The sequence below is a fragment of the Canis lupus genome, chromosome 24, assembly GCF_011100685.1.
Source record: "Canis lupus familiaris isolate Mischka breed German Shepherd chromosome 24, alternate assembly UU_Cfam_GSD_1.0, whole genome shotgun sequence".
Classification (NCBI taxonomy): domain Eukaryota; kingdom Metazoa; phylum Chordata; class Mammalia; order Carnivora; family Canidae; genus Canis; species Canis lupus.
The window spans coordinates 7235642-7253941 of NC_049245.1; the positions used below are offsets into that span (position 1 = coordinate 7235642).

Sequence of the window (18300 nt, forward strand, 5' to 3'; positions counted from 1 at the left end):
TTTCACTAATGTAAAACATATTTAATCAAAACATTTGAAAAGCTTATTGGAAAAGTTTCATCATAAATTAAGCATAAATAATGAGCTTCAATCACAGCAAATGATCTATATATATTTGCCATTTAGAAGAAATTTATTTTGTTCTCTGATGCAGGAGGAATATCCAAATGAAAGCAAACAAATAGGGAAGTCTGGCTTGAATTTGCCTTTGTGTTTCTCCAGTACGACATTTTGGGGAAAATTCAGTTCTGAAATAGAATTCTGAAAGGGAATTCCCTGTATTAGGAATATTAATAATAGTAATAAATATTTTGGCCAAATGGCCATGATATTAGGACAGTTATAAGTGACTCATTTTCTACTACAGATTGTATATCCAATATTGAGGACCTACTGTGCACAAGTCACCATGTGGGGCTTGGTACAGGAACATGCAAATGAATGAGACTTGGTTATTTACATTCTAGTAAGTTAGATAAGTCCTGTATACAGCTAATATTGATGATACAAGGCAATGGTAATTTTTGAAGTTTTACAAATTGACAAGAAACTAGAAGAGACAGTTTAGCATTGCATGGAATGAAATGCAATGAAGAGGAGAGAAACCAAGAAAGGTGAAAAGGTGCATGTCCCTCCCCTGCATTATTTAGTATAATACCTGTCATGAAAATATTTGCTCAAATGATGGTTGATGCAAAGAAGTAAAGGAGGGAGAGAAGGAAGGGGGAAAAAAGGAATGATGAAATAAAGGATTCGTGTAAGGGTAAGATATTGGAAATGAATCTAAATCTTAAAGAAAACAGATGTGAGAGGACAAAGGCAAATGTTGTACACCAATGGGTTTTGGGAAATATCACCTATATGAGCTGGGTTACAGAGCAAGGTACATGAAGGTGTAGAAGCAGACTATATGAAAATATTATGAATATTATACAAAGGAGTTTGGACTTTATATCTGGTATATGGGTATATAGGGTGTTTCTGTGCACACATCTCATCATAGGATCAGATTAGGGTCAAAACTGCAATGTGGACTAGGTAGGTTGGCTCCAAACTCCCCACACTGTTGCTTCAATCCTGATGCTCTACTCACCTAGTTTGGGTCCCCTGACTACTCTGGACTTACCTGCATCCAACTCCCCACCCCCAACCAACCCTGGCAAGGAGTATCTCATGCTCCAAATGCATGATGTGGAAAGCAGCATGGTGTGATGAAAAAAGCATGGGCTTTGGGTTTAGGTTGACTTGGTTTCCAAATTCTGGTTCTACCTTTTGGGTAACTAGACCAGTTACTCAACTTGGAGCCTCAGTTACCCACAGAACTGGAATAATAATACCGACCTTTTAAAAGTAATGAGATATTACTTTACACCCATTGAACTGGCAAATATTAGAAAAGAGCAAAAATCACAATTGCCGGTGGAAATACCAATTGTTACAGCCTTTTGGGAAAGCAATTTGGCAGTATCTATTAAAAACACATAACTCCTCAAAGCAGAACTCACACTCTTGGAATCCTTCCCATACAAATAAAAACACTGTTTATAAGGATATATGGGTAGAGCATTGTTTGTATGGCATTAAAATGGGAAGAAAGTGCTTGCTCATCACAGAAAAATGGCTGAATATACTATAGTACTTCCACGCTATGGAATATCACAGGAGCTTTAAAATGAATGAATTAGGTCTACATAAAATGACTCAGAGGGATTTCCACAAAGCTTTGTTGCTTGCAACAAAATAAGACTCAGAAAAGTGCATAGAATGTGATATAATATGTATTAAAAAACATGTATATTTAACAATGTATGAAAATTCCGAGCTTCCTACTCTGTATCAGGCACTCCTTGACATGTATAAATGGATTGCTTCATTTTAATGTTCGATATTAAACTGAGGTACAGAGAATAAAGAACTTGCCCAAAGTCACACAGGTCATGGTAGAGCTGGAATCTGGACTCCAGAAGTTGGGATAAGAGAATATACTTAAATATACTTAATTAGTATATTTTCCTCACTGAACAATTGGAAGGTGGGAAGTAAGCAAAAAGCAAACAATAAAAAGGGGGAAATTGCATTAAAATCACACATTATATGATCAAATTCTGTAAAATTTTGTATGGGTGCCTATATCCAACAAGTTATATATGAAAGGATAGATGGTCCTCAAAATGTGAATGTTAGTAATCTCAGGGTGCTGTGATTGCTCATGTTTTAAAAATTCTATTCCTTATACTGTTTTTTATTATTTGATTTTTTTATAATGAATATATATGATTTAAAGAATGAAAAAAGAATCCGTAAACTCTATTCGTTATAGAAAAGATAGAGATTTGTATGCATTTCCATATATATATATATTTTTTTTTTAACAGAAATGATCATGAACATTTACAAAATTAAAGAATATTCCTGGCCATTACAGAATTTAAAACTGAAAACAAAGAAATGACTCAAATGGAGAAGGGTAAGTAACATACATTTATTGGAACGTACAATTAAGTGATGTTGTTAGACTGTCAAAAGACATGGAAATAATTTCACAATCTACGTTATGTTTAAAAGACAGTTTCAGGCACCTGAGGGGCTCAGTTGATTGAGCATCTGGCTCTTGGTTTCAGCTCAGGTCATGATCTCAGAGTCATGAGATCAAGCCCTGCATTGGGCTCAGCAGAGTCAATTTGGGATTCTCTCTCTCCCTTTCTCTCTTTCTCTCTCCCTACTTGTACTTGTTCTCTCTCCCTTTCCCTTTCTCTCTCTGAAATAAATAATACCCTAAAAGAATCTATCTATCATCTATCATCTATCTATCTATCTATCTATCTATCTATCTATCTATCTATCTATCTATCTATCTATCTATCATCTATCTATCATCTATCTACCTATCATCTACCTAGCTATCCATCTATCTATCTGCAGCAATCTAGAGAGAGACTAGAAGTTTATATACCAGCATATTATATATGTTTATTCCTGGGATTGAGATTATGGATGATATTTTTTGTTTCTTCTTTTGGTTGTTGTTTTTTCATATAATAAACATACATTACTATTAAAATAAGACAATAAATGTAAGCAATAAAAATATCTTAACCTTTTCCCTAGTAAATCAAAACAATCAGGAATTTATCCTGAGGAAGTGATCATAGATATACATAGAGATTTATTTAAAATGTATGCACTGCATTTCCTTATTATTTATAATAGAAAACGGTAAATAACAAAATAATCTAACATTAGAACACTGGCTATGTAAATTGTCAGACAACCATATGATGAAATATTATGCCTCCTATAAAAATTATGCCTTTGAGGAATATTTAAAGACACGGAAAAATATTCATGGTTCACTAAAAAATCAGAACGAAGACATTTTTTTAAATAATTTAATCCTTGAAGGGAAAATGATCATAGGCTTTTTTCCCTTCTATATTTCCCTGCATTTTAAAATATTTTACAATAAATATGTATTATTCTTACAACAGAAAAATAAATATTATATTAAAAATAGAACAAAATACTATCTTTTGGTGGGATTCCGTAAAGTAAATATCATTTAACTATCAGCTGGGAGTAAACAGTCATAAATAAAGTTGTTCTCTTCTCCCCACCCCCTACACACATACACCTTTCTCTCTTGCTTATGAGTCTTAGGTTACTCTTTTGTGAAATGAAGAATATATTGTACATAAATGTAAAACATTGAGTACCAGAGACACTCCATACATCTTAGTTCTTTCCCCTTCACTGAGCTGCCAGAGGGCAGTGACTTTGATTCTACACTTCAAACTCTTAAAATTCAGGAGTGATAACTCTAGTGTTACAGTGTATCCAGACATTCTCCCAATGCAGATCCAGGACAGGGGACAACTTTGTCCCACTTTGGTGAGTAGTGGGAGCACTACTTATACTTAATAGGGGGACGGTAGACACCAAGAATAGAAAAAAGGCTGAAAAAAAAATTAGAGTGCAGAAGCCTGAGAGGAATTTCATGGGTGGTCCAATGTTTTCATTATCTGCAACAATATAGGCAAGGAAAAGAAACATGGCCGGAGCCATCTGGAGCCAATACCACTTGGCCAGGCTACAGGGACCAATGGTTGGGAGCATGTATGCTTATCTTCTGCACATACCTGAACCTGCTTCCTCATACATAATTTCATCCTTTCTCTTTTGTTTGCCAGGTGGGGCTGACTCCTGCTCTGGCTTTGCTCTTATTCTACAGAAATTGTGACCTGTAGGGGGTCTGCAACTAGATTAAGGGTTAGGAAATCCTTTGCCAGGTGACATCGCACTTCATTAAACACCAAAATAGCAAAGATGTGACTTGCAGAGCTCCAAAGGAATACAATCTCGGGTGTACATGCACCTGAGTATTAATTGATTTTTCTTTAATATTAATGAGCATATGATTTGGTCTTGTTGACCTTCAAATTCAAATTAGGTACTGATTAAATAATAAGACAGGAGAATTGGGATGTGTTGAAACAGCACTTTTTTTTCCCTCCAGTAAAGTGCTTTGGCCTTGGCTGTAAGGATGAGCTATTAAGAATGTTGAGACAACTAGAACAGAGAGTTCTTCTTGAATTAAGGAGAATGACTATATCTTGAATAATAGTGATAATAATAATAATAATTAATAATAATAATACAAACTTTGCAGCAGTTTCAACCAGAGAACTTGATATTCCTGGCATAAATTTTACTCCTGTGTTTATACTCCCCTTCATCTGAATGCCTCTTCATTTGTTGTTTTACAAGCCTTAACATTTGTACTCTTAGGTTTGTTTTTAAGGATTTAAAGTACAAACCACCATTAAATAAATAGTGTTTTTACCAGCAGAGAAGGAAATCACTCAATAGATAAGTGCATGCCTTATTTTTAAAATAACTTCAGAACTCCTATGAACCTACAGATATTTTCTCAGGCCAGCATTACCTTTCAATTCAGTCCTAGCTGTGGCATCTTTGGCATGAACCCACCCTGTGGATGAATTATACATCAACATTCCTCCTCCTCACATCTCAGCTTCCCAACTCAACTGCTGCCCACCGGAGGTCTGTAATGAGTCATTGGGAACAGGTGCCTTCAGTCTGCAGTGCACAATCTAGCTCTTGATCCCACAGCCAATCAGTTGTACCTCCTTCTGTTAGCAGCTTGCATTGTTAGCAGTTATGTGGGGTAAATGGGCAATAAGCATATCGGTACCCAGTGGGAAATATGTCTAGAACGTTTGAACAAAATCACTGGTACAGAAGACACTCCAGAAGACACTTTCTCTTGAAATTCTTCAACTCTCACATACCTATTTTAATTTTTTTAAAATCTAATATCCAGGGCAGCCCGGGTGGCTCAGCAGTTTAGCGCCACCTTCAGCCCAGGATGTGATCCTGGAGACTTGGGATCCAGTCCCATGTCAGGCTCCCTGCATGGAGCCTGCTTCTCCCTCTGCCTGTGTCTCTGCCCCACCCCGCCCCGCCGTGTCTCTCATGAATGAGTAAATAAAATCTTAAAAAAAAGTTTTTTTTTTTTGTTTATTTATGATAGTCACACAGAGAGAGAGAGAGGCAGAGACACAGGCAGAGGGAGAAGCAGGCTCCATGCACCGGGAGCCCGACGTGGGATTCGATCCCAGGTCTCCAGGATCGCGCCCTGGGCCAAAGGCAGGCGCCAAACTGCCGCGCCACCCAGGGATCCCTAAAAAATTTTTTTAATATCCCAAACCAAGTGACATAGCCAGCTAATTTTTTTGTTTGCTCATTTTCAGTCCTGGAAGTTTAGAAGACTCCAGTTTCCTGGGAGAACCAAAGTTATAAATGTAAATTAAAAAATAAAAATAAAAAAAATGTAAATCCAGCCAATCAACAAGCAAACTGAGAAATAACTGGTGAATCTCAAAATCTTTGGGAATTATTTTGGAGAGAGAGAGAGAGAGAGAAAGAGAGAGAGAGATTGAGAGAGAAAGTTCAGCCCATAATATCAGGGATTCCAAAATCCAAGAAGATGCTGGGGCAAGATCAAAGTCTGGAAGCAAAAGCAAGAAAGCAAAGCCTCCTTCAGGACCTTTGATCAGCAAAAACATTCTGCCACTTAAACTGGAGAGTGTAATAAGCATTTTTATAAGTGATCTTATAACTGCAGAGCTCATAAATAGTACAGGTGTCACCAAGGAGGAGATATATTTCTGCATGAACGCTAATAATGGTGAATGTTTGAAATGAATCCACAACACATGTGACTGTCTTTTAATCTCAACTTGACCTCAGTCTTGGAGGCTTTCAATGGCAAATTCATTTCTTTTTTTGTTCTAAGCTGTGTATATATCAGTCAAGATGGCAGGCACTTGGCCTAAGCTTTGTACAGATGGGTAATCAATCAATAACAGTGGTCTCATGTCTATGCTATTTCAGAAGGGAAAAGCAAAAATCTTAGCTTATATGTCCCATTTTTAATTGAAACTGGATCACATGTTAATGTGGGTTTCAAAATACTTTTCCTTGTCCAAGATCAAGAGGTTAATGGATATTAACAATTTATTTCAGTAAAATCCTTAAAACTTCACATTTAATCTTACTAGGGAATTGCATTTGTGATATGTGACAGAACTTGAGTCATCACCATTAAGTTTAATGTAAAGAAAATCCTAAAAGTATTCTGAGAAATTGATGCTGGCATGAGCAATTAATGGTGTGAGATCCTAAAAGCATCAAGAAACATCACAGACTGTGTTTCTACAAAGGTGTAATATCTCCAAACCAAACAGCTCAACAGGAAATATCGCAGTTTGAAGTACTTAGATTATCTCTTGTTTCCTAAACTCCACCATTCAATTTCATGACATTAAATTTTTTTTTATCACAAGCCAAATGACTGGAATGTCCAAAGTTATTTGCATAAGATGAACACCACTTTCTGTCTTTCCACTGTGATGGAGTGGATGGAGTGATGAGAGTGATGGAGTCAGGTTTATTTCTCTCTCTAAGCTGACCTGTGGTTTTTCATCAGAACCTATGTGGATATCTACATTATTACATTTTTAGATACACCAAATGGCTTTAAAACCAGGCATGTAAGAACACATATTTGAGTAATATGAAGGGAAGTGCTAAGGAATTCATTTAAAAAGTGGCAATGATCAAAAAAGGACCACTGAAAGTTATAGTGTGATACATACTTGTTAGGCAACCAAGATCCCCCTTTAAGAATGAGGAATTTATTTTCCCAGGTGCAAGCAGCCCTCATTAACCTCAGGCTTCCAGGATTACCGCAGTGGAAGACCTCTGCCTCACGGAGGGCCATGCTCTCTTCCCCAGGCAGCCAGTATCAGGTGACTTATCAGTGGAAGGTTTTACTGACCTGACTCTTCCATTCTGATGATACATCTCAGAAGGGTCACGCTATCTTCAGACTAGCTATGGCTTCTGTTGGTAGTGCCTTTCTACCCAGTTCTGCTTTGACTCTTTCTCTTTCACAGGTGTTGATTCTAAGAGTGCTCCCTGATAAATGTTTGTTTCCTAATCTCCTTCACAGAATCTATCTTTGGGAAGCCCAATCTGTACATGTGCCAGGTGAAAAGTTTGTACAATTGACAAGTCTATGGTATTTTTTGAGGTAGATATTATTATTGTCTTCATTCTACAGAGGAAAAGACTAAAGCACAAATAGGTTAATTACTTGTCATTACTTGTTAATTCCTTGAGTTACTTGTCAAAGGTTATATCAATTTTGAGTGGCAGAGACAGGATTTAAGCTTCAACCATCTAGCCCCAGAGTTCACAATGTTAGCAACTATTCTCATTACACAGGACATCTCATTTAGGAAAACCCATTTACCAGATAATATGAAATGAAATGCATTTTGCAAATAGCTGAGTATTAAAATTATAAAACAAGGCACCTGAGTGGCTCAGTCTGTTAAGCATCTGCCTTCGGCTCAGATCATGATCTCAAGGTCCTGGGATCAAGTCTCATGTAGGGCTCCCTGCTCAGCTGGGATTATGCTTTTCCCTTTTACTCTCCCTCTGTGCTCTCTCTCTCTCTCCTTTCTCTCTCTCTCAAATAAATAAATAGAATCTTTAAAAAAAATTGTAAAATGACTTTGATTTTCTAAATACTGATTCAAGGAATAGCAAGTATCAACATCAAGTATATATCTATTTTTATATTACTCCAAACTGAAAAAAAATGTATTCAACACATTTATATAAAAGTTCCAAGTAGATTCCATGGTTTACTAGATGCCCATTCATAAAAACACAACAATCTTGTTTATAGAAGGGTTTTTAATAGCCTCCGATGACTGATATAAAATAATACTATCTTTTTGTGTGGAGACAGATAGGGTCAAAGAAAAGAAGGGACTATTTTTCCTTCAGATAAGTTTCTGAACTCTATCTGCACATGAGCCCCCAGTATTTCTCCCTCAAATTTTTTTCTAGACCTTAAATATTATTTTCCTTTGCTTTTTTCTTCTTCTGGAGATACCTGGGTCTGCACCATTTTCTTCTCATGGTAACTGTTCATAGAATGAGGGATGATTTTCCTGCCAAAGATTTATTTCTATAGATTCCTTTCAACATTTTTCTCTTTCTTATTATATCTGGAAAATGGAGCTTGCTGGTAGGTGGTTCTCAAATGCCACTCTTTTGAACTTACTCCTAATGAGTAGCTGTAAACAGTAGAACTGCCTAATTCTGGTGTTTCAAATAAGCATCTTTTTTAAACAAAAAGATTTTGATCATTTTCTTATTTAATAGTTACTTTTCAGAGGAACAAATATATTCAAATATATATTTATTCTGAAAAGGGCAGATATGGAATAAAACAGAGTGGGTGTGATATTTGATTATGTTGGAAATAGAGGTGCTTAAGAGAATTAGGTAGATTTGCTCACTGCTTCATTTTCCCATGTAAACAAAATCTAAGTGGTCTTCTATGAGTTTGGGATTTTTAGATATTTTTAGATATAAAAGTGGTCTCATACCTTCATCTTTACAGACTTCAACAGCCTCTTCCGAAGCAGGGCTGGGCCCAGTTGCAGCATTGACTCCATCTATACAGCAGAAAGAGAAACATTGGCTCAGATTTAATACTGTCGAGATGAGTTTCTCTGACTGTGGAAAGTCCCTCACTACTGCAAGGAAGCCTGAGCCTGTTTAATGCTCTAAGACACTGAATGGTCTTTGAAGGGGCTAGGGTTTGTGACTCTGTTTTATAATTAATGGACAAGTATCTTCAGGGAACACAGAGCCCAATGACTACAACTATTTTTGGTGAAGAATACTATTCATTGGTCCTCCTATTATGCTTTGGCATTTTGCTTTTTCCCATCTCTAAAAAAATGGTACATTTCTTTTAGTGAAAGCTTGTGAAAGTATTTCCTTGCAAGTTTCTACAAAGTGCTTTCATGTGTGTGTTTTAAGGTTTGGTTTTTCTTAGCATAGCACTTCTGCTCTGTTATGCCAGCCTGTCAAACTGCAGGGAGCATATCTGATGGCTGTCAGTGCAGAGGCCAGGAGATGGGGATCAGTTGTAGGAAAGCAGCAAAAGCCAATTGGAGATTTCATGTCACCCAAGCACAGAGTGGGGACTAAGAAACTTGGAAGTCCTTTCCCCATCACAGTGGCAATGAACTTCATTAAAGTTTATCTTTCCTCTCAATATCATAAGCACTACAGTGACCCCACTCATATCTGGCTTCCAAGATAATAGATAATTAACTTACTAACATTAAAATAGTAAATTTAATATATGAAAGATTATAAAAATCAGTTAGAATGGTTAATGCTTAACAATTTAAGAAAGAATCAAAAAGGAGTATACGTTCTTTGTTTAGTAACAGGGTTATGGGACTCAAGAGAACTCACACACCCGTGACAATTAAAATTTAAAGACAACTTGCATATTTTCTAGTATCTCCTTCATTCTTAATGTATACGACTATTACTTGCAGGTCATGCCTTTATTGAAAGAATAAAATTTTTAGTAGGGGAATAATTGGAGAAGGATAAATCACTTTCTTTTGGCAGGTAACAATCTCCTATAACAACAACAACAACAACAACAACAACAACAAACAAAAAACAAGACTATGAACCTTCCCTTGCTATTACATCTTCCCATTTGTCCTTCCTTTCACAGTAAAACTCCCTAAAAGAGCTGTCTATGTTATTGTTCTATACTTCCTCATTTCATGGTCTCTCAATAACCCACTCCACTGGCTCCAATACCCCTCTGAGAATTCTCTGAGGAAAGATGCCAATGACTGCCCTTTGCCAAATCCAATGGTCATTTCTCTTTTCTCATCTTACTTGATTTCTTGGTAGAATTTCATGGAGTCTTAACTGGTTCTTTCTGAAACACTTTCTTTTTTCTATCCTGTTGTCACATATCTAGATGTCTTGGTGTCTCAAGCCCATTGTTTTCTTTATTTTCATGTTATTTCTAGTGAATCTTACCCAGACCCATGGTTTTATTTATTTTATTTTCTAAATATTCGCTTTTTCCAGAACTATGATTTTAAATCTCATTTATATGCCAGGGAATCTCAAACCTGTATCTTAGTCTACATCTCTCCAGAATCATATATCTAACTAGCTAGCTTCTTAACATTCCATATGACTAAGAGTCCTCTCAAATTTACCATGGAAAAAAACTGAACTATTAACCTCCTCAATAAAAACTGTGCCTAGTGACTAGTCTTCTATATATTAGCAAATGGCACCATCATCTACAAAGTTACTCATGCTAAAAATCTAGGAAGTATCCTAGATTCTTCTTTTCCCCATATTCCACATCCAAATCCATCAGCACATCCTGTTATCTTTTTGTCTGGAACATAACAGATCAGTCCATTTTGTCTCCATTTCCAGAAACTGCCATCATTTTTTCCTGCTATAGTCTAACCAGTTTCACTCTGGTTCTTGTAACCACTTTTACTCACAGGCAAAGTGAGCTCATTAAAACTTCAACACTTCCACTGGCTTCTCTTTGTAGTTCTAATAAAATAAAATCTTATGGGAATCAGACATTATCTGGTCCTATGATTTTTTTAACCAAATCGTACACCATGTTCCCCCAAATGCACCATGCTCCAGCCACACTTTCTTTCTCCAAGTATGCTAAAATTGGTCTTGAGGCATCTGCATCATGTTGTCTCTCCATCTAAGAATGCTCTTCCACCATCTCCTCATTGCGATTTTATTTAATATCCCTTCTTCAGGGAGTCCTTCCCAAATCCAGACGATGGAAAGTTGCCTTCCCAGTATTCCTTCTACCTACCTCATTTCTCCACAAGGTATTTATCACCATCTTGTATTTTTTGGTTTATTGTTTATTTCTGAATTTTACCTCCCTCCACAGCCAACCCCATCAGAATATAAGCTTCAAGGAGGCAAGGATGTTGTTTTTTTGGTTTGCTATTATATCCCAGTGCCCAAAACAGTGCCTGAGTCACAGTAGACTCTTGATATGCATTTGTTAAAGGACTGTTTGAGGAATATTGTCTACAACTTTGATTTGATTTGATCATGACAGCAGTCAAAACTGTGCTGGTTTGAGATTGTGTGTTCTTCACAATGTAGAAGAGGCCTGCAGTTACATAATCAAAATTGAAGTTGGAAATCATATTAAATGTAAAGGAGGTATTTATATTTTGGAAGAACAACAGTAGGTCAAAAGGACTTTAATGGCTGGGACCTCATCGTTGATTTTTGTGCATTTGGATTAGGGAGGCTATGAAATGAGCCATAGCAGACATAATCATGTATATTGACAATAGCCAAGATCAGAGATGGATCCTGCCATGACTTGTCCCAGCCAGTGGGTTCACTTGGAAGAGCAAGAGAAGCCCCTTCGGGGTACATTTAGGATTATTCTTTACATTGACAGGTAAACATATTGTGATGATAATGCTATTGATCCAAGAGGTGGAGAAGAAAACTTACATATTATACTCAACCACTCTCTGCTGACAGGCAATCCCAAATCCAAAAAGAAACTGCTTGTTCTCAACTTATTAGCTTAAAAAGGATGAATTAATAAAACATGGGCAAATGTGTACGTGTGTGTGTGTGTGTGTGTGTGTGTGTGTATGTGAACAAGTGTGGGAAAAATCTATGGTGATAAAGATAGCTGGGGACAGAACAGTGAGTGAATAAAACCTGTGAAATCTCACTATTCAGAGAATGGCCTCAGCTGTCAGCAGTTAGTTGACTAATACTTGTCAGCCACAAACAGTGAAAACAATGACAGCTTCTCACATTAGATTCATATCCATGGAGCATAATGATGTGTGTGTCAGGAGCTGGGGTGGGGGATGTTGGATAACAACAGTTCGCTGTATCAGAAATTCATTTCATTGCAAGGACTATGTTTCGGCCAAGGGAGGCAGCTGACCTGGTGGCAGCTACACAAGGTCCTTGCTGCTTTGCTTCAGTGCTTTCTCTGATTGGCCTTCTTCAATTCCATCTTCCAGGTTAATAATAAAAGATTCCAGTTCTCTTGCAAAAGTTCCAAGGTTAATGTAGGAAGTTTTCGGTGAAAAACTTATCACACTACCTGGTTGATTTCCAAAGTTCAGTATATGGCCTAGGACATGCCTGGTACACATAGGATGGAGCCCACTGTTTAAAAAAATGCCCCTCCATGGGGGCTCATTAGGACTTGGAGACTAAAGGAAGGATATTTTGATTTTGGTGGTGGTGTTGACAAAGGCATAACTAGGCCTATCAGTCTTTTAAAGAAGAATGTGCCTGAGTACAAAAATGGCTAAGAAGAAATGAGATGTTAAAGGTGGTGACAATCTCTTTAGAGCCTTAAGTGCTACTTTACTTAAAGATGTTCAACTTAGAATCTACAGCAGAGAATCTATAAACATTCAATAGACACATCTCTTCTTAGGGCACAGAGGAAATGTCAATAAGTCTTTGGATCTCACTTTAGCTTGGGTTGTGGGGTTACCAGGTTCCATCTGCTACAACATGTAAAATAACAACCAGAAACACAGCTCTTCAAAGTGTAATGCAAAACAGTGAAGAACATTCTACTCCTCATGGAGGGAAAGCCTCTTATTTATTTCCTTTTAACATTTTTTCATTTCATTTTTTTTCTCCCAAACAAAATCTGCTAATTTTGACCTGTCCTAATGCAGCCAAGTTCTGAGCTGGCCCTTCTAACCTCTGCTGGTCGCTCTTAGAGCATTTCGAAGCAAAGTGTTGTTAAGCAGAAAAAAATGGAATTGGTGAATGAGGAATGAGAATGTACCCTTCTGAATGGAAGCACTCTCACCTGTAGTCAGTGGAATTGATGGCTTCTTGAAGGAGACCTAAATGAATACTGAAGTCAACTGGTGAAAAGGTATATGCATTTCTAGAAAACATTTGAGTAAAGTTATTGTTCACCTCTGTGGATGAGGCCTAGGAGACTCCTCAAAAGAAATCTGAGCCCACCTGTTTCTTGACTCTGCCCTTCTGTTTCTTCTGTACTTTGTTTTTCCTCTGGACCATTCTCATCTTTCAAGAAAACCACAGAGAGGGAAAAATACATCAAGTCAATTTATGAAATATCTCTTTACGGCTAATATGCAGCACTGAAATTAATTGTAACCAATGTAGCATGACTCCCAAAGCAAGGCAGAGAGATGAATCAGAGGCGCAAAACAGAAAAATTACCCACATAAATAGGTACATTTATACTTGTCCCTTCTCACCTGATTTGCTTGATGAAATGTTGAACCACAGTAAACAAAATTCACTCAGCACTCTTACAACATTTCTCTCCCTGCACAGCATTTCCCAAAATGCAGTACTGATCTTAATTCAAATCTGCTTTTCTGCCTTGACTCAAGCAATATGCACCATGTAAGGAAATTTGGTTGATTGAGTTTCTATGGCATCTTTCCCTGTTTGATAGACATTGCTAAAAATATCTATTTGTACCTAAGTTACACATGACAGTCTAACACATCTATGCTATGGTATATTTTGTCTTGAACAGATTATGTCAGTCAAGTTTACACCATAGTAAATAACTCCTTGAAAAATAAATCACTAGGCAGGTGCAATGATGGCTAGATACTAGAAACTAGTGAACATTTTCTTTTGGCTTAAAATGTGTAATATATATATATATATATATATATATATATATATATATATATCTGTGAATTTATGAGTAAAAAAATAAAATTTTCAAAGGCAAATAAAGGCAGAATTTTCTACCTCACTGCTGGGAGAGTTTCTAAATCTCTTCTTATTTGGAAAATTTTTAAAAAGAAATATTTATATAAAGACACAGGAGCAAAATATAAAACATGTAGTTAAAGTGCAGAAAACAGAGAAGTGGAGTGACTGGAATATATTACTATGGGTTAAAGATGGCCACAGATCCTTTATCTCTCAAGAAATGGAATCTCTCTCCTTTCACGGATCCAGACTGGTTCCATGACTTGTTTAGATCAATGAAACATGTAAATGATGTTCTGGCCCCTCTAAGCCAAGGCCTCAGAGGACGAGCAGCTCTACTTTCTCCCTCTGGGAGGCCAGTCACCATGTTAGAGATGCTCAGGCTAGCCTACCAAGAAAGAGGCACATGTAAAGGGCAGGGTGCCATATGGCAAAGCACTGAGGGGCCAGGCATATGGGTGAGTCCTTCTGCACCTTCCAACCCTGCCCAGCTGCCTGCTGCATGCAGCCAAATGGTGACCTCAGCCAGTGCCTCAAGGAGCAGAAGAATCACCCAGCACAGCCCTTTTCAGTTCCTGACCTGAAACCAGGCTCAGATTACTTGACCCGCTATCCAGTACTACCAGCTCTTAATCCAGAGGCAAGAGGCTGGGGAATCCTCCGCAGAGGAGAACTCAAATAGTAGAGGCACAACAAGAGCCTTGGAAGTAATGGGGAAACATCTCACTAAGAAGCTCTGAAAAATAATCGACTGAAGAGAGTTGCAGATGGGAAAACATTTGAAATTGACTTGAATAAAAGAAAAAGTTTATAATAGTATGACAGAAAGAGAGAAAGAAAGAGAAAAGAAAGAAAGAAAAAGAAAGAAAGAAAGAAAAGAAAGAAAGAAAGAAAGAAAGAAAGAAAGAAAGAAAGAAAGAAAGAAAGAAAGAAAGAAAGAAAGAAAGTTTCTGAAGTAGGGAAGGAATGTTACCAATGGAGATGTAAGTATGTGTATGATTCCCTCCGCCCAACAACGCCTGTGCTATTTGTCCTGGAGGATAGAGTATAGCTTTTAACAGAGGATCTGGGACAGGGCAGCTCCGTAGCTACCTACACCCTGTGTTCTAAATGGCACGTTCATAGTACCCCATAATGTCTGCCACTTGCTCTGTTCTAGTCCTCCAAGTAGGCGACAGGCATTGGCTTTTGCTCTAGGAAGCCATCCTTGCTGCTCTGGCTCACTTAACAAGGCTAAGTTGTGCTACAGCATGTGTCAAAAACATAGGTCAGTATTTTCTTCCCCCTTCTTCCCACCAAATGGAGTCAGAATCAAGCAGGAGAAAATGTCAGCTTTTCTGTCTCCCCCTGACTCCCACCCCCAGCAGACAGTCTTTTTAACAGAGATTTCACAATAGGCTTGAAGTCTGCAGTGACAGGCTGCCTTTAAAATTAGTCTGGTTAACACATCTCCTGTAGAGTAAAAAGCTTTCTTGTGGAGAGAGGAAGATAAGAAGGGAAAGAGAAACAATTAAGTCACAGGAAGGTGAGGCATTGGTTCTTGCAGGTCGAAATGCATGAGAAGGAAGTTTCCAGTCAGATTCCCCAAGTCCAGCTTTACAACAATAAAAACCAGTCTTGTTTTCCTAACATATCTGCTCCTGGGTTTTTACCCATATGCATATGCATGCCGGCCCACTCCCTAACACAGCCACCCAAGTGGTATGCTTTTGTTTCCGACTTTGACTCTTGACTGCAGGATCCAGTTGCAGTCTTTCTGCCCTTAGGAAGCAAACTCCAGAAACAGCTGGCATGTGTATTACTGAGTAAGTGCCTTCTCGAAGAATGCCGGATTTGCCGTTTGAAAAATATGCCCTCAGATGACAAGGTTTAGGTACATTGCTTTCGTCAATCTCCAGACAAGCGCATCCTAGAATCCAGCAGGGGGAGCCAGTGTAGAAGTCTTGCTTTCAAGGCAAGCATTCTCTGGCAATTAGATTAACATTCATTTCACTCTTTCAGAAGGACATTTTGGCTGGCGTATAGCTTTCCATCCATTAAAATGCCTCAGATGAGTGGGTTCTTACTGAAACAGTGGTCTTCCACTGGTAGGGGAAAAAAATCCCATTACACAGTTACCGGTATTTCATAAGGACAAGCTTTTCTTTTCATCAGCCTTGTCTGTCTAGCTATCTTCACAGGAAGCCCATAAACAGTAAAAAGTTAAGTAAAGTGGTGAATATAAACTTACGGTTTTTAGAAGGGATTTTAAAGGCTTACAATAAATGTGAAGAAATATAGGGAAGAGACAGGCTATTTTGTTAGCTTAAAAAATGTCACGCAGAAGCTATATCCTCATAGTTGGTATGCCTTTAAGATCACATATTTATTTCAGATAATAAAGTGCCATTGCATTCACAGTGGGAGTCACATAACACTTTATTTTCTCAGGCCAAAATGCTCAGCAACCTGTGAGAATTCTAGTTGTTGCATAATTTTTGCTTCTCCGTTATTAGTATCTTGCTCTTCACTCTTCCAACCCATATTTATTGAGCATATACTATATGTAAGGATATTTCAAGAATTTTATAGAAATAAAAATAAGAGACTCCTGCTGCAAACTGAATTCATGAAGGTAGAAGGAATGCATTATTTATTGGATGACAAGAATGTAACCCATGTTTATTTCTGTATGAGATTTACAAGGGCAAACTCACGCTATCGTGGCCACAGATTGCCATCCCAATTCTGTAGTTTGTGAATGGTGCTTGGGGATGGGAAGAGAAAGGGGAAGTAAATCAGCAAATCCATTCCTGCTACCTGAAGAAACAACTTGATGTGCACTGCTTGCTCATGGATTAATATACTCTTTTTTTTTTATAGAGGTGTCAACATTTCCAGACACAGACAGAGCATAAGCAATTGAAATACAGGTTAGATAATGCAGATTAGATTGTTGGTTCCAGTTCTTCAGTCCCCTGTCATGGAGTATACAGTTAGTGTTTCTCTCACTGTGGGCAGAGAATATGTCTCAACCCACTGCTGTTGGATTTGACCAAGTTGCCTGATTTGGCTAATGAAATATTAGTGAATATAATGTGAGCAAAAGGCTTAACTTTCCAACATAATTGGACTTGTTGCCTATACTCCTGACATTTGCTATGATGAGAAGATGGCCCTATAGCTACTGGCTTAAAGAGAATGCGAGATATGTGGAGCAGACTTAAACCCAAGGTACATCTGGAGCTAAGCCCAGGCAAGTCATAGCTTGAAACAGAACTGCTCAGCTGAACCCAGTGTACATCAGCTGAATGACAATCAACTCACAAATCTGGGAGCACAAGAATAAATATTTTCATTGTAATGTACTGTATTTGGGGATTATTTGTTACACAGCATTATTGTGACAACAGCTGACTAATACAATGGTATATTTATTTTTCTCAAGTGAGGAAGGCTCAACTTTTTTTTTTTTTCGGTCAATCCTCTTTTATTTATAAAGAATTCAGTCTTTAATTTTTACATTTTGCCATCTAATACATTCCCAAATTCTCTAGAATATACACACATGAAAAATTACCTTATAAAAGGGAGGAATGGTCTAAAAAAGTAGGCACTTTCATCAATTATACTTATGTTTTATTTAATAGAGCTATAGGAGTAGCAGGATAATACTGGTTAATACCAGCTTATATTTATTGAATATTGGCTATGTTCTGCTCAGTGTCTAAATGCTTTGCATAGGCCATGACATTTAATTCTCATAGCAACCCAATGGGTTTGGTATTATTATTATTATTATCCACATTTCATGGATAAGGAAAGTGAGACACAGAGGTATTATTAGGTAATTTGCCTAAGATGCTATAGCTAGCAAGTGGTGACAGCAGGGTTTGACCCAGTCAGCTGATGCCAGAGCCCACTATTCCCTCCTTAGAAATATAACTAATGGGATCCCTGGGTCGCGCAGTGGTTTGGCGCCTGCCTTTGGCCCAGGGCGTGATCCTGGAGACCCGGGATCGAATCCCACATCAGGCTCCTGGTGCATGGATCCTGCTTCTCCCTCTGCCTATGTCTCTGCCTCTCTCTCTCTCTTCTCTCTCTCTCTCTCTCTCTCTGTGACTATCATAAATA

At 37.7% G+C, this 18300-nt stretch overlaps 1 protein-coding gene across 4 annotated transcripts in view; it reads right to left on the reverse strand.

Annotated features, from left to right (window-relative positions):
- MACROD2 (mono-ADP ribosylhydrolase 2) overlaps positions 1–18300 on the reverse strand; it is a 2007046-nt gene that overhangs the window by 107564 nt on the left and 1881182 nt on the right. For 3 of the 4 annotated variants that reach the window (XM_038571576.1, XM_038571577.1, XM_038571579.1), the window contains 2 exons: positions 13453–13515; positions 8988–9056 (listed from right to left, as the gene is read on the reverse strand). In XM_038571576.1, the coding sequence (XP_038427504.1) occupies positions 8988–9056; positions 13453–13515 (132 nt within the window). The remainder of the gene's footprint in view (positions 1–8987; positions 9057–13452; positions 13516–18300) is intronic. The other variant, XM_038571578.1, reaches the window with a different exon arrangement.